This window comes from Fundulus heteroclitus, chromosome 5 (genome assembly GCF_011125445.2).
Source record: "Fundulus heteroclitus isolate FHET01 chromosome 5, MU-UCD_Fhet_4.1, whole genome shotgun sequence".
Lineage (NCBI taxonomy): Eukaryota > Metazoa > Chordata > Actinopteri > Cyprinodontiformes > Fundulidae > Fundulus > Fundulus heteroclitus.
Genome location: NC_046365.1, coordinates 23351708 through 23373283, shown reverse-complemented (window position 1 = coordinate 23373283; position 21576 = coordinate 23351708). Strand labels below are relative to the sequence as shown.

At 42.6% G+C, this 21576-nt stretch overlaps 1 protein-coding gene across 2 annotated transcripts; it reads right to left on the bottom strand.

Moving 5' to 3' along the window:
* Nucleotides 1–590: 590 nt before the first annotated feature.
* Nucleotides 591–20367, bottom strand: tmc5 (transmembrane channel like 5). Of its 2 annotated transcripts, none has more exons than XM_021320342.2 (21): nt 20130–20367; nt 19652–19813; nt 18945–19132; nt 17677–17754; nt 15801–15905; nt 15573–15675; nt 14830–14911; nt 14475–14735; nt 13698–13849; nt 13440–13584; nt 13122–13274; nt 12671–12837; nt 10566–10641; nt 10385–10482; nt 10196–10291; nt 10026–10101; nt 8728–8861; nt 8461–8634; nt 1568–1646; nt 1340–1429; nt 591–1245 (listed from the first exon to the last, which is right to left on the bottom strand). In XM_021320342.2, the coding sequence occupies exons 2-21, from the start codon at nt 19723–19725 to the stop codon at nt 739–741; spliced, it is 2838 nt and encodes a 945-aa protein (XP_021176017.2). In that variant the 5' UTR covers nt 19726–19813; nt 20130–20367; the 3' UTR covers nt 591–738. The 2 variants fall into 2 exon arrangements, with proteins under 2 accessions (XP_021176017.2, XP_021176016.2); XM_021320341.2 differs by having other exon boundaries at nt 19652–19793.
* Nucleotides 20368–21576: the final 1209 nt, after the last annotated feature.

Here is a 21576-nt window from a genome sequence, read left to right as displayed (position 1 = left end):
AATAGATTTTTCTTTCCAGATGCCTTCTTGTGTGCTTCATTCCCTTTCGCTTGTTGTTCAGACATTTTCAAAATGAAAAAAAAAAAACATGAGCTGCTCCAGCTCCAGAACTTTTATCTTTATTTATCTTTTCCAAAATAGACATCATCGGTTGGTTTTTGTAAATATATAACAAATGGGGAAATAAAAACAAGGCTTGCATTTAAATAATATCTAACATTTGGTAAAAACTAAACTACATTCACCTGAAATGAAATGCTCAACTGTGCAAAGTTGATAATCAAGTTAAATACATTTAAGTGTTCATTTGTTCATGCAGAACAGGACTTCTTTTCTGAGAGGTAACAGGTCTACATAGCTGACATTAGTGCAATTTGTTACAGGGAATGGTTTAACATTGTTTTTTTTTTTGTTTTGTTTTTTTCAAAGATTGCACTTAAAATGGCACAGGATTAACTCCAAGGTTCCTTTCTATACCACACACCATTTTCTACATGGACGGAAAATACACTGACTGACACATACTAACACAATATACTTATACAAAGAGGTGAACCTGCAGCTCTTATTTCCTTGTTGCAGTATCTGTCTTTTTTTTTTTTTAGTTGGATTAAATAAGATGCCTTCTAAAGAGAGGCCTAACTTAACGTAAATGAATCATAACACAGTATGTGATTTTTTCTTTAAACGTGTATTCCAGCATTATGTTTGCGGAAAGGTAAAGTCTGAGGCTTTTGGTCAGTAACCGTCATCGTATTCATTCTGCACCTCCTGCCGGGCCAACATGGCCTGGATGAGAGCGCTGGAGCCAGGAGGAGCCGGGTTTTGCCCCGGAGCGTGGGTCCACTCATCCCTTTCCTCTTCCTCTGCTCTCTGTCTGGCTTGCAGGACTTGAATCATTACGCTTGACACTGGGTTGCTCTGATTGAAGTCAGTCGTACTCCAGTATCCGTCCCTTTCTTCGGCCCTCTGTCTGGCCGCCATGCTCAGTGCGACCGCATCGAGCGATGGCGAGGGTTCATCGGGGACACTGAAGACGTTTCCGTCCTGTCTCTCAGCTTTCTGACGGGCCAGCAAGGCCTGCATCACGGCGTCGGAGGTGGAGATGTCCGCCGGAACTGACACCCCGCTGGCACTGCGTCTCTCCTCTTCTTCCAGCTGCTGGCGAGCGAGCAGTACCTGAACCACTGCGTTTGAGTTGGACTGGCTGCCAGGGGAGCGCTCGACTGAACGTTGGTTTGTGCGCTGAAAAGAAGCAACAAGATATTAAGCAAAGGGCAAAAAACAAATATTGTAAAAAAAAAAAAAACTATTTGGAAAAGAAATGTGTAAAACATACAGTTATCTGTTTGTTAGGTCTGTTAAATTTAGGACCAGATTTCTGCAGCTTCTGCAGCTTTTCTAACAGGTAGGACTTGTCTTCGCCCTCCTAATAAGAAAAAAGAAGATTTAAAAATTAGGCATTGTTGAAAAATCCCAACAAAATGTACACTATTAACAAATCTGAAAAAATAAATGAATATCAGCACTAGCCAAACACACATTCTGGTGGACAATGTAAACCTACATTAAAAATCTGCTGCTTGAGAAGAACGATGAGCTTCTTGCGGCCCTGAATGAGCTGCCAGAAGATGTATATGATGACACTGGGGAGAGGAAACACCATAAGGATTGTTTATGCTATCACAACGATCATATAAAGGTTCGAAATCAAACATCACACTTAATATTTAGACTGCCTTGCAACAATATTAATCCCCTAAATGTTTCCACATTTTATCAAAGTAGAACTGACCCAATCTGTATAATCTGATTGAATTTGACTTTGGAAAGTGCCTTGAGATAACATATTTCTGTAACGTTTCTGGCACTGGAGCTGCTGATTGCAATCAGCACACCTGTGTCTGTCTCCACCCTGGCTGCTTAAAAGCTCTGCTCCTCGTAGCCTCCAGTGCCAGAACGTCTCTAGCCATACGGTGAGCGCTTCCAGCATTTTTGAAATTCCTGTCTGCCTGTCTGCCTCTCGACCTGTTCTGCCTCTGATTTTTGGATACCTGCCTGCCCCTTTGGATCTGTCTGCCTGCCTGGGTCCTGCCTGTCAGCCTCAGAGTTTTGGACTGCCTCACCGTGATTCCGACCCCAGCCTGTCCGTGAGTAAACGAGTTCGCCTGCCCCCCCTGTTCTGTCTGTGCCTTCTGGATTGACCCGGACCTGGACCTGGACGCTCTATTGGATTCCCCCTTGGAGACCGCTGCCTGAACTAAACGGATTTCCCCCTGACAAAGACCTGGACCGGACCTGGACAAAAGAGCCCTGGATAACCCCCTCTCGGACGCCTTCGTAACAAGGAGTCAGAGTTCTGCCCTCAGCCCGTCCAGGTTAGTGACCTCACTTCTCTCTAACAAGCCTGTTAATATCTGCTGGTCACTAACCTGAGACTCTGCCTTCAGGAGCGGCCAGTCGCAGAGTGCGAGCCGAACCAGGGACCGAGCCGCAGCGTCAAAATAAAGACTGATATTATTTTTGTACTCACTTGTTTTCGGGTATTTCTTGGGTCCTCCTAAATTCATCACAGTACGTTCTGGCCAAACATGGACCCTGTACCCGAAACCCAGTGGCGCGCGGGGGTAGAGAAATCCATTTCTGAATTAGAAGCCGGCGTCTCGGAGATTTTAGGCCATCTTCGTACTCAGGGGAGCACGCAGCCTTCACTTCCGCAAGCCGCTTCCTCTGGCCCTCCGTCACTTCCGGTGACGTCATCCTCGTCGGAGCCCCGTCTCTCCCCGCCGGCAATGTTCTCCGGTGATCCAGAACATTGCAGGGCTTTTCTCACACAGTGTGAGATACACTTTGAATTGCAACCTTCCTCATACCCTTCAGACCGGTCCAAAGTAGCGTACGTGATTTCACTGCTAGCCGGCAAAGCCAGGTTGTGGGGAACTTCCGAGTGGCAAAATGACTCGCGCATCTGCCACTCATATCATGACTTCTCCACGGAGCTTGTTAGAGTTTTCAGTCCCTTGCTGCCCTGCCGGGAATCCTCTAGGGGGCTTCTGACCCTGAGACAGGGAGATAGGTCTGTGGCAGATTATGTTATTGATTTTCATTTGTTGTCTGCCGACAGCCTCTGGAACGAGTATGCCCTTATGGACGTTTTTATTTTTGGGCTCAACGATAAGATTAAGGATGAGCTTGCCACTCGAGAGTACCCTAAATCCCTGAAGCAGCTCGAGGAGCTGCCTAACAGAGTGGATCTCCGCCTCATGGAACGGCGAAGGGAACGTCGTTCGACTTCTTCTGTTCCCCCTCGAGTTTCGGCTCCTTCCCCTGTTACGTCACCAGTTTCGCCCAAGCTTTCAGAGCCAGAGCCCATGCAATTGGGTAAGGTGGGCTTAACCAAGGATGAGTACCAGCGCAGGCAACAGCAGAGACTTTGCCTGTACTGTGGAGGGGTGGGCCACCAAGTCCGGAACTGCCCGTTAAAAGACCAAGCTCAGTAGGGGGTGGGGCATCCCTACTGAGCTACACCAAGCTTGCTGTCCCACCTAACCGTTTAATTCCTGCTACCTTGTCTTTCTCCTCACAGTCCCACAGGCTCTCGGTTTTTATTGATTCAGGAGCCGACACTGAGTTTCTGGACGAGGGCCTGGCCAGGAAGCTTAACATCCCACTACAGAACGCCTCTTCAGCCCGCAGTGTTCTCGCCCTGGATGGGCATGAGCTCAACCAATCACGCCTCGTCTCTGAGCCGGTGGAGATGACCTTGGGAGGTAATCATAAAGAGAGACTCACCTTTATGGTTATTGACTCCCCGCAGGTTCCAGTGATCCTGGGCGCTACCTGGCTCCGCAAACACAACCCCCAGATTGATTGGAGGCGTAACGAGATTACGGGTTGGGCCTCTTCGTGCTCCGAGTCCTGTCTGTCCTCTGCTCACCCTCCCCGCTCTCCCGAAGGTAAAGCAGACGAGTTTTACCCGGACCTGTCCAGAGTTCCTTCCGTATACCATGATTTAAAGGAGGTCTTTAATAAGGCCAAGGCCACGAGTTTACCTCCTCATCGCCCATATGATTGTGCGATCGACCTGTTACCAGGCGCCGCTCCACCCAGAGGCCGCCTTTACTCATTATCCCCTCCAGAATCCCAGGCCATGCAGGACTACATTAATGGGTCCCTAAGAGCAGGCATCATCCGTCCGTCGTCCTCTCCAGCTGGGGCGGGATTTTTCTTTGTTGAAAAGAAGGACGGCTCCCTCCGCCCTTGCATTGATTATAGGGGCCTAAATGACATATCGGTTAAAAACCGATATCCTATTCCCTTGATGAACTCTGCTTTTGACCAGGTCCAAGGGGCTAAAGTTTTTACCAAGTTGGACCTCCGCAACGCCTACCACTTAGTCCGGATTAGGGAGGGAGACGAGTGGAAGACCGCTTTTAACACCCCCACCGGCCATTACGAATACCTGGTGATGCCGTTTGGCCTAACTAATGCCCCAGCAGTCTTTCAGAACCTGGTTAATGAGGTTCTTGGGGACATGATCGGCCGGTTCGTCTTCGTTTATCTTGATGATATTCTCGTTTATTCCAAGGACCTGGCTTCTCATAAGCAACACGTCCGCTCTGTCCTCCTCCGCCTCCTTCAAAATCAACTTTACGTTAAGGCAGAAAAATGCGAGTTTCATACTACTTCTACCTCCTTCCTTGGGTTTATTCTGTCGCCTGGGCAGATTGCCATGGACCCAGCCAAGGTTCAGGCCGTAACGGAGTGGCCTACTCCGGTGGACCGTAAGCAACTCCAGAGATTTCTGGGATTTGCTAATTTTTATAGGAGGTTTATCAAAAACTACAGCCAGGTAGCCTCTCCTCTCCACGCCCTCACCTCTTGTAAAACTAAGTATATGTGGAATGAACAGGCAGACAAGGCTTTCAGGCGCCTTAAAGAGCTGTTCACTTCAGCCCCGGTCCTCGTTTCTCCTGACCCTGAGAAGCAGTTCATAGTAGAAGTGGATGCTTCTAGCTCTGGAGTCGGAGCCATCCTCAGCCAGCAGGGGGAGGATGGTCGTGTGCACCCCTGTGCTTTTTTTTCCAGGAGGTTATCCAGTTCTGAGCAGAACTACGATGTGGGCAACCGTGAACTTCTGGCAGTTAAACTGGCCCTTGAAGAGTGGCGGCATTGGCTCGAGGGCTCCAAGATACCATTCCTAGTCTGGACTGATCATCGCAACCTGGAGTACCTCAAGACAGCAAAAAGACTCAACCCCAGGCAGGCCAGGTGGGCACTATTTTTCAGTCAGTTCAGTTTCACCCTCTCTTACAGACCGGGGTCTAAAAACACCAAGCCGGATGCCTTGTCAAGGGTCTATGAGGCTAACGAGGGGGATCCGGAGGAGGAACGGGGGTTCATCTTGCCGGATTCTGTGAGGTGTGCTGTCTCCCGCCTGGAACTTGAGAGGGAGGTAAGGGAATCCCTCGTCTCTGTCCAGATGCCCGAAGCCTGCCCCAAGGACAGGCTCTTTGTCCCTCCTGAACTCAGATCTAAGGTGCTAGAGTTCTGTCACAGCTCCCGGTTATACGGCCATCCAGGCGTGAGCAAGACCATTCGCCTCATCAGGTCTCAGTTCTGGTGGCCGTCTCTGGTCAGAGATGTCGGGGAGTTTGTCGCAGCCTGTTCCTCCTGCAGCCAGGCTAAGGTGTCTCGTCGTCCCCCTTCTGGCTTGCTTCATCCTCTCCCAGTCCCTCCTCGACCGTGGTCCAGCCTCTCTATGGACTTTATCACGGGTCTCCCCTCCTCAGACGGTCACTCGGTCATCCTCACGGTGGTTGACCGTTTTTCTAAGATGGTCCATCTGGTCCCCTTAAACAAGCTTCCCTCTGCCAAGGAGATGGGGTTCATCCTTGCCAGGGAGGTTTTCAGGCTGCACGGTCTGCCCTCTGACATTGTGTCAGATCGGGGTCCCCAGTTTGTGGCTCGTTATTGGAAGGAGTTCTATGCGATGCTGGGGATTTCTGTAAATCTCTCCTCCGGTTTCCACCCCCAGTCAGATGGACAAACTGAACGGATGAACCAGGAGGTCGAGACGAAGATCCGCCTTTTCTGCCAGGCAGACCCCTCTAAATGGGCGCAGAACTTACCTTGGGTGGAACATGCGATAAACGCTACACCCTCCTCCTCTACTGGCCTCTCTCCCTTCTATGTGGTTTACGGTTTCCAACCGCCAGTTTTTACCACAGAAGAGGTTGAGTCCAGAGTCCCGTCCGCCCGTCTTTCTGCTCTGAGATGTCGGCGAGCCTGGAGAAGGGCCAGGAAGGCCATACTCGCCGCATCTCAGAGTCAGTCCCGTGCAGCCAATCGTCGGCGGGTTCCTGCTCCAACCTATCGAGTGGGAGATAGGGTTTGGTTGTCCACCAGGGACCTTCCTCTGAGGGTGGACAGCAAGAAGCTGGCGCCACGCTTTATTGGACCATTTCCCATCATCAAAATCATCAATCCAGTGGCGGTCCGTCTCCGTCTGCCTTCAACCATGAAGGTTCACCCCACCTTCCACGTATCCCGTATCAAGCCTGTCAACACCTCCAGTCTGTCTCCCACCACCACGCCCCCACCTCCCCCCCGCCTTGTGGATGGCTCTCCGGTTTACACCGTGAAGAGGATCCTTAAGTCCCGTAAATGGGGTCGAGGCACCCAGTACCTCATCGACTGGGAGGGTTATGGTCCTGAGGAACGACAGTGGGTTCCGGCTCGCCACGTCTTGGACAAATCCCTCATTAGGGATTTCCACAGAGCCCATCCAGACCAACCTGGGGCGTCTGGAATCCGCCCTTGAGGGGGGGGCTCTGTAACGTTTCTGGCACTGGAGCTGCTGATTGCAATCAGCACACCTGTGTCTGTCTCCACCCTGGCTGCTTAAAAGCTCTGCTCCTCGTAGCCTCCAGTGCCAGAACGTCTCTAGCCATACGGTGAGCGCTTCCAGCATTTTTGAAATTCCTGTCTGCCTCTCGACCTGTTCTGCCTCTGTTTTTTGGATACCTGCCTGCCCCTTTGGATTTGTCTGCCTGCCTGGGTCCTGCCTGTCAGCCTCAGAGTTTTGGACTGCCTCACCGTGATTCCGACCCCAGCCTGTCCGTGAGTAAACGAGTTCGCCTGCCCCCCCTGTTCTGTCTGTGCCTTCTGGATTGACCCGGACCTGGACCTGGACGCTCTATTGGATTCCCCCTTGGAGACCGCTGCCTGAACTAAACGGATTTCCCCCTGACAAAGACCTGGACCGGACCTGGACAAAAGAGCCCTGGATAACCCCCTCTCGGACGCCTTCGTAACAAGGAGTCAGAGTTCTGCCCTCAGCCCGTCCAGGTTAGTGACCTCACTTCTCTCTAACAAGCCTGTTAATATCTGCTGGTCACTAACCTGAGACTCTGCCTTCAGGAGCGGCCAGTCGCAGAGTGCGAGCCGAACCAGGGACCGAGCCGCAGCGTCAAAATAAAGACTGATATTATTTTTGTACTCACTTGTTTTCGGGTATTTCTTGGGTCCTCCTAAATTCATCACAATTTCATGAATTGGCGCAATATAAATAAAATTTAATTGAATTGAACAAATGCATGCAAGCACTGGCAGAACATGCAGACTCCTTGCAGAAATACACCAGACAGGGATTTAAACGCTGGACCTTCTTACTGTAAAGGGACAGCACTACCAACTGCACCACAATGATACATCATTTACAAAACAAATAAAAATCTGGAAATTGGGTTATGTAGTTTTTACTCAACAGTGTGATGGCAACGCAAGAGCTAAGAAGAGTTTGTCCTGGAACCAGTGGGTTGCCGGTTCAATTCCCCACTCCGACTGACTGGTCGTTATGTCCAAGGGCAAGATACTCTGCAAGACACCCGTTTTGCCTGCTGACGGTGGTCAGCGGGCCCGGTGATGCTGATTTTCTGGCCTGGATCTGACTAGAATCATCCCGCACATTCGGATTGATTAAGGCAACGTGCGCGGTGACACATCTTTCCATGATTTGGTACGTCTGATTTTTTTTTTATTTTGTTTTTTTGTGTGTGCCGTAAGTTTCAGGATTTCTCTGTGCTGCCAACTTTAAGCATTAAATCTGCACACTCCTTCATACATGAGGGCCCTAGGTCAGATAAGGTCAAAGTTGATCTTCTCAAAATACATAAACACAATTCACTGGACTTCCCACACTACACCTCATCCTTAACACACCATGAAACATGGTGGTTGCAGCATCATGCTGTAGGGTTGTTGTACAAGTACAAGCTTTCAGATTGTTATTTGGAAGAAAAAAAATAAAAAAGTTTTTTTCTTCTTCCTACAATAATCATTGTGCACTTCTTTGTGTTGGTCTGCTATCTAAAATTTGACAAAAAGGCAACTCATTTGAAACAAGGTTTAAAACTGAATTAATCAACATGCAGCACACAATCTGAGACGGATGCTTACAGGAAGATGAGTGTGATAAGAAAGTAAAAGAGTTCACTCCTGATGACGTTTTGGTAGGTCCACACAACCCATTGGGTACTATTGTGGTTGTCCAGCTCATCTATCCACTCTCCAACCACACTGAAGGTCCTGTTGAGGCCCCTGAAAGGGCCGCAGTGCTCCGAAGGGGTCAGACTGAATTGGGGAAATAATATAATATATATAACACGGAATCATGTTATGAAATAATTTAGCTGTCTTCGAGTTGTAAAAGTCATGCTGATTTACCTCCAGGTGGTGTATGCAACTATTGACAAGGCTCCCACAAAGAACGGGAAGAAGAGGAGAAAGATGAAGATGGTTTTCATTTGAGCTGCCCTGCTTGATCGTCGTGGAGGCTGGCAGTTCTGAGTCAAACTGACCTGAAGGATGAGTAGGAGAACAGTCAAAACAACCAGTCAAAAGTCAAAAGTTTGGACTTCTCATTCAACGCTTGCATTGCAAAGCAGCAATCAAGGCTATTGGAAGTTGTTTTGTTTTTCAAGAATCTAAAATATGAAATGTGTGTTTTATGTTCTTTTTTGTTTGCTGCATAATTCTATATACTTTTGCTTCACAGTTTTGATGTCTTCCATATTCATCTACAATATAGACAGTAGTACTAATAAAGAAAATCCATTAAATACAAAGGGGGTTTCTAAAACTTTAGTGGGAGAATGCACAAAGCTTGAGACATGAAAACAATAGCAATTCCAATTCTTGTGCAAGTTGTTCTTTATATGTTGTGGTAGTATAGAGGACTGCCTCTGCTGCATACATCTGGCAGGTTAGACTTAATGGATATATATATATATATATATATATATATATATATATATACATTTCTACATGTGACCATTCTGTCCAGGTTTCTTAGAAACTAGGGAAATAGTCCTTAAACTTAGTGCCAAATCGGAAGTTTCAAATCAGATTCCAACTTCTGTGTCATAATCTACCTGTAGTCTGTTGCAATGTTTATCTGGCACTGAACAGTAGTGATAAAAAACCCTGCTTGTAGAGGATTTGAAGGGGATATGGGGAACCCTAGGTCACACCACCCAGGGCATTAAACCATATCTTCAGTCATTAAAGCTGTCAATACAGCCTAAACATTGCATCTATCAGAATAGAAAAGTCATCAGTTTGAACGGCGTGACATTGGAGGTCATTGAGAATGTTCATTAAGCATTTAACAATAGATCCACCCTGATTCAATTTACAGACAAAGACCATCTGCCGTGACTGATTGATTATCCTCATAATTGAGAAACCAGAGCTTCCAACTGCATAAAAACAAAACAAAAAAAATAATCTTTTGATGTGAGTAATGAAAGGATTTAAATTAATTATTGACATAAATGAACAAAGAGTAACATGAGACCCTGTAGGGTGAATAGGGCAGCTCTGTTAGTGGTGGTATTGTGTCTGCCTGTATGGAGGTGTGTCATCAGGATATGTAAATGGTAAATGGACTGAACTTATATAGCGCTTTTCCAGTCATGCTGACCACCCAAAGCACTGTAATGTAGCAGACCTTCAACATTTACCTTTTTTATGTAAAACAAGATGAAGAATTTGAGTATCTGAATGGCAGGTAGCAGAGGAGAGAAGTAGATCCCAATCCTAACAAGAGAAATATTGTTGACTTTTACTGAAAAACCTCCTATGATGATCCATAACAAAAAAAAAAAAAAAACTGCTTAGTGTGTTATTTTACCAGGCTAAAGTCTGGGCGTAGATGATTTCCAGGACATTTCTGGCTACATCAAACTCTGGTACACCTAGTCGGGGCTGTAATTTTGTGCCAATCACACTGTTACAAAAGAATGTAAAATGCAATTATCATTCAAGAACAATTTCCCATGCTTCAGTGATGCAATCTAAATTGAAAAAAATGAGTACTTACTTTCCAAGAAACTCTCCAAAGAAGGATCCCAACATCAGAAAAAGGAAATCGACAATGACCAAACGGTACAGAGCCTGCCCAACCACGGGCTCCCAGCACTGAGAGAAAAATGTTTTTTTAATGATTAAACTTACAGTATTACACATTTTAAAAAGGCAGCAAGGTATTGAGAAACACGTACTGTGAATCTCTGAGGCACCATGTTCATCCAGTAGTAGCACAAAACACCCAGAATGGACATCCTGAGTAAGACATTTCTATGGATGGGAAAAAAGATGTCATGAATTTCTAATAGAGGTAATTAAACATATATAACAGTTTAACTTATGCACCACTGTCCTTGATCTTTGTTAAGAAAACTGTAACCAGCAATGCCCCAGTATTTTTGTCGTCACTTTTATTTAAATGCAGACCCATAACCTAGGCTGACACAGCATCACGGCAGCTGTTTCCATTTCACCTGGATTTACCATATTCATGTAGTGACTATATTTATCTTTAAATTTAAAACCTGTGGATTTGAATTTCAGTTTTATTTATAAAGCACCAATTCTCTATGTTGATCCGCAGAGCTCTGTTTGGAGCTCTGCGGATCAACATCCATCGGGCAAGAGTCAGGTTACCATTTCTCAACCCATGTCATCTCAAGGCACTTAAAAAGTCAATTCAATCAAATCATACAGACTGTGGCTAAAAAGTTTTCTATCTAAGGAAACCCAGCAGATTGTATCGAGTCATTGACTTGCAGCGTTCACTCCTCCTGAAAGAGTATAGAGCCACACGGGGCGGTCGCCTGCCTTGTGTCATTGACTTTGCAGCATTCCCTCATACTGAGCATGCATTTAGTGACAGGGGAGAGGAAAAACTCCCCTTTAACAGGAAGAAAAAAAAAAACTTCCAGCAGAATCAGGCTCAGTGTGAGCGGCCATCTGCCACGACGAACAGGGGGTTTGGGAAGAGTTTACCCTGTGGATAAGCCATTTGCAATGTATATTTAGCTTAAAGTAGTTCTCTGAACACCTCCCATTTGACAATATGTACATTTGGTCTGACAAGATACCAACTCAGAGCTGAACAATTTCCAAAGTGGCCTGTTCTTTACACTAAAGATCATGTTGTTCTACTACTTTTAATATACATAAGAACTTCAGACGCAATGACCTGCTCTCCGCTGTTATTGTGTTGACGGCACCACCTTATGGACAATGCCAGAAACTGAAGAACTGTCACAAAAGACGACTGTGCCTCTGCAATCGGTGTATGAAAAGGTTGAAGTGCTCTGGATCCAACAGCACCTGTTTAAAAAATTAGCTATAAAGGCAGATGTGTGTTGAGGAGACATGCTCCCCCTAACTCCTGTTCAATCTCGTCACTGACTCCATCATGCAAAAGGTATTCAGCTGACATTGGAGTTTAACATTTAACACAAATCATTTTGTGACCCAGATTTCTGAGCCTGAGATCAGTGTGGACAAGATGAAGGCTTCAACAGCAGAGATTCAATGCTGAATCTGATCCACGGCTTCAGCACGCCTCCAATGCTGCAATACCCAGCAATAACCTAAGGACTAAGATCCACCTCTTCTGCACTTTGATATCACCATTTCTTCTCTATAGATCTAGACCTTTCTCTGACAAGACTTTAGCAAAGTGAAGTTTTAGAAATTGAATAAATACCATTAACTTGGGTACCTCACGTAATTCACGGGTTGAGAATTGTTTTTAAATGACAGAAATACGGTTTATAACGCGGCACTCCCTTTTTGTTCCTACTGACAGAGGTTGTTCAGAGGAGCATTTGCTGCTTTTATCATACTGGCTGTTAATAAAGTCTGCAATCTCTGTGACGTCATGACTAAGATAAGCAATGACCTTTTTACACTGTGCGATTTTATAGGACTACTCAGAGAAACATTGTCCGACGTGGATTTAATAATCTTTGGTCTAACGTCAAGTTTTGATGTGTGCACATTATACGATCGCCGTTTACAACCAAGTCGCTTACGACGTACGACAATAAGCAACTTCATCGCCATCTGGATTCAGTATAAACAAACAAAAATCAGCTGTTCAGCTGCATGCTCTACTCTTCGATCCCAAATTGATCCGAAACAGAGACGCTTGCTACAGTCAGGTGTGAGCGTATGTTTGGCTGCATAACAATACAGAAATGGTATTCCTCAAATTGGAACTTCTAATATATTTCCAAAAAGACAGAGATGTTGAAACCTTTCGGGCGTTTTGGTTCATCAGGATTTTTAACGTAGCTCATTCTCAATAGCTCACCTGAACAACAGGGCATAAATCTGTTTGCGCTGGTTGGAGTAGTGTTCAAACTTGTTGAAGAGGGAGAAGAAGAAGGGAATGACCATATTCATCAATGACACCACGAAGGGAACCAGGAGTGTCTCGGCTTCCCGGAGTAGGGACCGGGTTTCAGTGTCTACAGCTCGCTGTAAAGATAAGAAGGAAACAAGGTTGCCTTCAGTGATAAACGCTGTCTGTGAAAGTAAATCCACTCATCTATCCAGATAAAAAAAAAAACATGAAACATTACTTCTGGTAGTTTATGGCCAGATGCCGTAACATGCCATAAACCTTTGCTTTTAGAATTGGTCTAGGTAATCCCATTTCCTTCTCATCATTTATTTTTGAAAACAATAATGTGTCACTACTGAAGTTACAATTTATGAAAAGGCCTAACATTGCACTTCAACATCCTTGTCCTCTTGCATACCTTGTCTTCGTATCGGCAGAGATAAAAGATGCTGGCTCCACAGGCCACTGCTAGACTGGTGGAGAGCAACCAGGCACCAAAATGAATCCCATAGTGCTTCAGCTTCTCAGAAACTGTTCGTAGCTCTGTTTGTGCCCTTTCTGACAAAGACTCCTGGAGAAGCAGCGAGAAAACAAATATCGTTATTCAATGATTTTATATGGGCGAGTAACAGTATTTGGCATTCTAGAGTTATTTAATTTTGCTATGGAGTTCACTTATTTCAAACGTTGAATCTTAACTTCTTAGTCAAGTATATCAAGAAGGAGCCGGAGTCACCTTCAGCTGGACTCGCAGGTTGTTCTTGCGCTGGTTTACTGCTCTCTCATTGGTCATACTGAAATCCCAGCTGCATAAAAGTTGCCATGCACTGTTTGAAGATGGGTCTGCCAAGGCATAGTTTTTCTTAAATGAGCTCGCCATGCTGTGTTGGGATGAAGGCAGATTGTAAAAATGAAAAAAAAAAAGAGTGAATTTGAGATAAAGAAATGCCAGAGAGTTCATGTGAAAGATTTGACCGAAGCATGACCCGCCTACCTGAAAATGAGCACGATGCCACACAGCACCATATAGACTGCAATGGTGAAGAAATAGGCCAGCTGCATATTGTATTTCATCAAGTCATCGGGTTGACCAAGTGTTTCATTGCTGTAGCTCCCGTAGTACATGATAGTATAGTTGAAATAACCCTGAGGAGTCCAAAAGACATGGCCATTTATATTTGACAGGTTTTTTATTCTCGTTTTTTACTTGACAAACTGAAGCTGTACGTAAACACGACTGCCGCAATTTAACATTTTATAAAGTTCTAACAGTGTTTGTGCTATTAAAAAAAACTATCAGGTTTATTCATACTGTATAGAAAATGACGAGAAACACATCTTTGAACGATACCAAGCGAATATCTATTGTATTCTCGATTAGAACCACAATTTGTTCTTTTTTTTTCTTTTGCTGTTTGAAAATGTTGGCTTGTGTACGCAATACTGAATGGTGAGCCATTAAAACTAAGCTCTAAAAGGAAATTTAAGTTGGCTGTCTGTATTAATAATTATTTTTTCCACCAATTATTACGTTTCCACCAGACAACACATTTTGTTACCTAAAATAAAATCTACTGTAGGTGCTGGCTGTTGGAATCGACTTTCTTAAAAGCAAGCTACACACAGTATGTGCTTTCTCAGGCAGATGAGATTTTCCGGTGAAGTCACAATGTATAGAGCAGTTCTTTAACATTTAGGAATAAATGTTTTTATGTGTGACTCTTTTAAAAAAGAGGCATCTGAATAAGTGGTATCGTTATAACCCACTTACAGCTCCAGTCAGCAACTCCAGTCCTTTGAAGCTCACGTTTGAGGGTGCGTTGGGTGAAGAGTCAGAAACAAGGAGTGGGATGGTGATGAAGCCAAAGTTGATCAGGAAAGAGAAGATGTTGAACATGAGAAGCCACTTCAGAAGCACAAAATAGTTGAGAACGCCGGAGCCAAATTTGCCCCCGATCTCTTTCATGATGCCATGCCAAAGCTCCAGGGTCTGCCTGGCTGAGTTTAGACTGTAACCGCACCTTCGTACAGACTAAAAGAGAAGCAAGCAATGCAAACACATGTAAATATAAGTCCATATTGACGTATAGTTTAGCGTATAGTTTAGGAACAAAGGCAATACTTACCAGGGACACATTTCTAGAGCAGTCTGATAAACATGTGAAGTGGTGAGACTGTTTTGAAGACTTGACGGCCATTACTTGTCTCCTGTGAAGATTCAGTGAGATGATAAGAGCACAGACCTTTTTAAATTCTGCATCTCAGATAAAATATATGATAGCGACACAATGTTTCAATCTGAATGAAAACATTTGGCCCTGATGATATCTTCCTCATGTAAGAAACTTCTTTGCTCAATGTCACTCCAAACGTTTTCTCGCCAGATCATTGGGTCTAACCAGTACAACCGCCTGTTCCACGGAGGTGGAATCACAAGATCTACTAAATATGAGAAGCATTTTTCCGTCTATCTCAAGATTTCTCATTTATTAATGGTAGGATGCCAATTCAAGAAGCTTTCAAATTGTGAAAATGGGAAGAATTGAAGCCCAGAAATGAAGGCCAAACGGTCCACGGCAGCTGCAGAGGTTCAGTGCACACATAGATCTGAGGTATTTCAGCGGGACATCTACGTAGACAATGCCATGTGGCTGCTTTTACTGTTGTGGTTACCTGTGCTATAAATGCCCTGACTCATTCTGTAAAGCTCTAAGTACAAGGTCACAATGGAAATTATTCTAATGAGACAACTATTTGCATAATGCTTAGGTTTATGGTTGCCGAGAGGTTTAATGATTAACTAAATGCATCAGAGTGGCTCCAGCAAAAGGGATTGGCTTTCACCTTTTTATTGTAACTCTCATCCCACCTGATATATTTCTTCGCTTCGAAGCTCATCGGCAGCTCCCTGATCTTCCTGATTTGCTCCGTTGTTGACAGATCAACAAGCTCCTTGACAAGGTTTTCTTCCTCTGTCGGAGAAGAAATGGCAAAACGAGCACAACCCATTACCTTTCAAAGAACTACCAGCCAATATGCAGATCGGGTGACACACTTTCCACTCGTTGTAACAAAACACCAGGAGCTGGGCCCTTACCATTTTCCATCTCGCTCTTGATGGCATCTTCTGTGAAAGCTGCATGGGCAGGATCAGCGTTAGGAAACAGACTCATCCGTCTCATCGTTATTCCTCTCCATCTCACTGTCATATTGCAAGAATAAAAATGGGATGTTTTCATCGCTAGTTTTCCTTTACTTAAAATGCACATCCGTAAGAAAAACATGACATATGACATCATACATTCATTCATTTCTGTTGTACTAGTATAGAATGTGTCTTTTTTAGCTGTTTTATTCAGATCAACCTAGGCACAACTTAGCGATATGCTAGTTATGTGTTTATTTTTTGTTTAGGTTGTTAATAATAATAATAATAATAATAATAATAATAATAATAATAATAATAAAAATATCATGGCTTTTTTTGTTTTCTGTATTACAGTCAGCAAGACAGAAAATATTAGCTTTATTCATATTTGTTACTATTTTGGTGCCTAATGATGAAACAATAAAAAAAAAAACTTCCTCTATTTGCTTCAGGGGGTTTGTGTGTCTGGGTCTCTGAAGGTTTTTTTCCCTTTTTTCCGTATTTTGAAAAAATATTTAAATAACATTCTTAGACAAAAATATTAACCACTGCCAGAATCAAGCAAAACAAAAGTCTACATTTAAAAATAAGTTTCCGGGATTAACCCACACCAATATACATTTCAAGGAAGTGTATGCAATCTCTGCCCTTTTGTGCGAACACGTTTAGACAAGATAGAAATGGTCAGGGGATCAATAAACATATCTGCAAGGGAGTCAAAACTGTGTGTAAAGACACTTCAAGGCTTTGCAAGCTATCGATCAACGAGTGACATCCATCGTAAGTCAAAGCACTGTTTGACGAAAACACTGTTTGGCGAAAGTTGTTTCTTTGCACACATTAAACCTTTGTCACATTAATGCATTCCTGCCTTGTGTTTCTATGAATTAATAAATGCTTCTTTAGGTGAATGATGCCCCCAGCATTAGCTTTCTCAGCCTTTCTTGGCCTCAGATGGTGTGATAAACCTAATTTGACCTACTTTCAGTTGCAATCAACCGGCATACCAAGGTGTGTAAATCCTCTTAACTACCGACAGTTCACTGTACCTGTCAGCTTCTCCTCACTCTGTACCTTTCAGAGAGGCAATAGCCTAAAGGTCAAAGTCTTGTCACCTGCGACATTTCTTAATGACTCTAAAAGCTGAACAGAGGAAACTATAGGACTGGGTATTTCATGACGTCCTTTATTTCTCCACATGGAACTCACATAAAACATGTTTTTAGATTTATCAATATGGATGGCAAGATAAGGTAGCTTTACGTATTTAAGTATACTTATTATTATGAATAGAAACAGTTAAGTACTGTAGTTTTATACTTTCTGTATATTTGTTAATGAATGTATAGAAACTATTAAGCTTTGAATATTAGTGATAAAGCTTGTCCCAGTGAAACTAAAGGAGTCTAGTTTCCTAATTCCTTTGTTAATGTAATGTTTTTCTTTTCTTGTGTAATGTTTCCCTCTGTAATGTTTTTCTGTTTAAGTCCAACACTTTAAATCCTCTTGTTACTGAAAAATGCTGTGTAAATAAACTTGCCTTGCCCAGGTCAAAATGAAGTTCCTTCAGCTTTATCTCTTCTGCCAGCTTCCTTGTGCTTAATGATACTCAATGATCGTACTTGTGTCTGAACTCTCCATTGTTAATGATTATCCAGTGTGTCTTTTTAAGCAAGTTAATAATCTAAGACACATTTCTGGTACACAGAACTTGGTGTGTATTTAGTAGTATCATTACAAAAAAAAAAAACACAACAAAATCAATACATTTATATAATGCCACAGATGAGGAAACCGCAGCGATAAATTTGATTAAATGTATTACCTGAAGTTGAAGAATGAAGTCGAACGGGCTGTGATTGATCATACTGAGAGTGTGCACCAATCTGAAATCCGCTGTGATCTGCAAGGTTGACGAGTGCAGAGAAGAAGGAGAATTCGCATCACCCAAAAACAATCACAAAGCAACACAGAGGCAAGGAGGCAAACAGCCATAAACTATACAAAGTCAATGTTTAAAGGGGTTTAGAGAGTCACATAAAAGAGATTAAAATAATTAACGTTAAGGACCAACAAGAATTAAAAAATTGTAAAACTTGTTTTGGATGGAATCAACATTGTTAATATGTTGGATGTAGGTTTAATTAGTTTAATTAAAAACAAGATGCAAAGCTTTTTTTTTCGAATGGACTGCTTCCTCTTGATTTTCTGCTTATAGCCCTGAATATTACAGAAACTAAAAAGGTTAAGCTTTCCCTTCAACTCTTTATGCTTGCGATGACGTATTTTCTGTAAAAAAAATAGCTGACAGCTGAAGTAGCTGAGCCACCATCCATATAATGTAGCATGCTACTGTAGCTCGATAGACATGGTGGCACATTCTTTTCAAGCATTGATGCAACCATAGCTAAGCATTAATACTGGGAAGTTTTATTAACTGGAATTGCTTTTGAGTCAGTCATGTTTTTCTACTAGTGGATTTTATTATTTTATACCTTTAAAGTTACATGAAAGTCTGTCGCTGTGGAAATCGCATTGTCGATACTTAGAAATCATGTAGCCATCTTGCCTAATCCATCTTGGAAAAGGGATTTCAGATCTCAATGAGGTTTGTTTTTTTCTGGATAAATACAGATAATACCAAAGACACCAAGGCCAATAGACACAGTAGAGTAACTTTTAGTTGCTTGTATGTCTGATCAGCTTTTTTATTTTTTTATTTCTGGTGTTTATGTTGGGTTAGCTGAACACTAGCAGTAGCTAACACAACCAATAATGCATTTTAGCATCAAATGTCAAATCTATCCTTTAGTTTCAGCAGCACAACTTGAAATAAATAAATGTATTTTGGATCCCAAAAAAGTTAGCTGTTTAAATCGGCGCAGTGAATGTGGGCTTACAAACTAGATAGTTAGTGTTTAACCCAAAGGACGGATTTTTAAGCTTCTCTTTTTCAAGCAATTTAGCTGTACTTCAACACAACAATGAGTGTTTTTGTTGTTTTTAACATTTTATTGGTGAAATAAGGTTTTGTGACGGTGGAAAATAAACTGGTCTAAATTTATCTTCGCTGCTCAGTCGGCCTTCTCTTACTGCGGTCATGCTGCCATGAAGGACTTCCTGGGCGTGTGGAGATGAGCCCCATGGGGAGGTTTTCTCTCCCACTCCATCCATCACCGGGTGTTCTCCGTTCAGCCTCAGCTCTGGGCTCAGCACTCTCCACCCACCAAGATGGGTCTTCTCTTGCATAAGGATTGGCATGCTGGTGTTTCCTGGAAGACCTAAAAACCACAAGGATGTTGTGCGTAAAAGGAAAAAAAAGATGAACTGCTCCTATTCAGCTGGCTATGGCGATATTTATCATGCTTGACCAGTGATGTTATTAGTTCAGGAAGTGTTGTGAGGTTCGTATGTAAATCTGAAAATTTCCAATTGATTAAGCAAAAGCTTATGCACATATTTTTTTTATTTATTTTTTTTGTCAGGACTCTGAGTAGACCTAAATTTAAAAAAAAACAGCACCTTGCAAAGTCAAACCTTCATGCAAAAATGACCTTTAAATTCATATTATAACAATTACCATTAAATGTATGGTGTGGATTAAACATCATCATCATCATCATCATCATCATCACTGCCTGTCTCTGTAGGATATTTCATTTAGTCTCCCTGGTTTCAAGAATATATAATATTATAGGACTTCTAGATGGTTCAACTTCTTACAGAATGAAAGGATACTCCAACACAAAGAGTAAAAAAAAAAAAAAAAACATTATTTATAATAGTTGGGTCATACAAACCTCCTGTCAATTTCCAGTGTCTCGCTGTCATGGTAGGCCGGGTTAAAAACTCCCCCGTTGCTGTAACTCGTCATGAGAACCTTCAAAGCAGACCCTTTCAATCTTCAAAATGTGAGCGTTTTAGTCCAGAACTGACGATGCCCTGCGAAAAAGTCAAACGCACTGAACAAAACATTTTGCGCCTAGTATAATGTCCCTTTGAACTATTCAGCCCTCCTTGATTAGTTGACCTCATTCGGCTTTAATAAAACCTAAACAAACACCGTCACTCGTCTAAGCCAAGTGGGTTTAAGTAGAGTGACAGCTACATTGTTGAAGGGAAGCGCATGTAACTTAATCGGCGTCTGCTCATGATTAATTCATTGAAGAGGGTTGATTTCTGCCACACACAGGGGCAAATACAACTGTAATACTAACAGAAATTCAGCTAAGTTTATGAAAACAAAGCAAATCTCTTTTTTTTTAAAACTCTTCTTACCTTTTAGTGATCCAGTGGAGACTCTGGGTGAAAATATTGTGGCTGACAAGATGTTGGGACACCCACAGTCCAGGCAGAACAAGCCTAATGTGCACCTGTGAGGCGACCTGGGACATACTGCGCTAGAGAGATAACAAACTCTCGTCTACCAGGAAGTGTGAAGTAGCCTCGTAAAGTTAAAAGTCCACGGATTCTGAAGGCAACAAGCGGGTCTAGGACACTTCCTCATGTGAAAGATAATTAAACCCTGTTAGCCAACACTGAATTAGTTTCCTTATTGAGACTTAAGGTGGGAGTCTGAGAGTTAACGGTGCGGTACAAAGGTACTTGTGGTGTTGCTTAGTGACTGAAAGCTTTAACAGAACAAAAGCAATGCATATTTATAGAAGTAAATAATTTCTTGGAGATGGAAAGGGGGAAAAAAACACTTACAAATTGAGCAGAATTATTCATACCCCTGGGCAGATTTGGGTATAAACTTGTTTTCATTCAACCGAGAAGTTTTTTTCTGATTGGAAATGAGACAGGTAAAAACTGGAAAAGGAATACTGGATAAAAATTAAATCAAAAATAGTGAGTTTGTGGGAGCTATTTTTGTTCCTGGTGCATTCCTTCAAAAACCATCGTTTAATTTGAACTGACGTTTTGACAATCCCTGTTTGTAAGAGGACATAAACACACAAAGAATTTGATTTATTATCTATTCATGTGCTTCCTTTTAGCAACATGCCCGGGGCACAAAGACAAACGTTTGATCCAGCAAAACTGTGTTTGACTTATTTAAAGATGAGTACAGTTTTTTAATTAACCTTATAATCTGAGTTCATATTTTAAAATTCATATGAACCAAAAAATTGATTTTTAAGCAAAGCAAGAACTGGTGTCCAGTTGGAAAGTCCTACAATTAGTAGTAGCCTTTAATTGAGATCCGTTGCGCTCAATATGCACAGCAATTTGAAATTTGTTTAAAACTGTTAAAGTAATATTTTGAAAAAAGTGTTATTCATTTATTTAATTATTGAAAAAAAATCAACCGTGTGGTTCGTTTTATAAAATGTTTTAAACAAAATGTGTTTATTTTTCACGCTACAGTTACTTGTGTTGCTGTTTTAAATGATCAAAAGCCTTTTATCTACATCAAGGGTGACCAAACTTTTTTTTATCTGGGGCTAAATTAACAAGTCAAAAAATTACAATAAAAAAACCCCAAAATGACCAAAACACTATATATATATATTTTTTTTTTTTCCACATGTGGTGGTGGACCTAATCCTTCTTAAATTGCAGTTGTGAAGGCCGCACAAAATCAGTCCATGGGCCGTAGATGGCCCCCGCGCCACACATTGGACACATAAAGGATCCACATAAAGGACTATAAGTGCCACTGTTTTTAGATGGTTTGGGGTAAATCAAGGAACACAAGTTGCCCATAAACTTTTAACTTCTG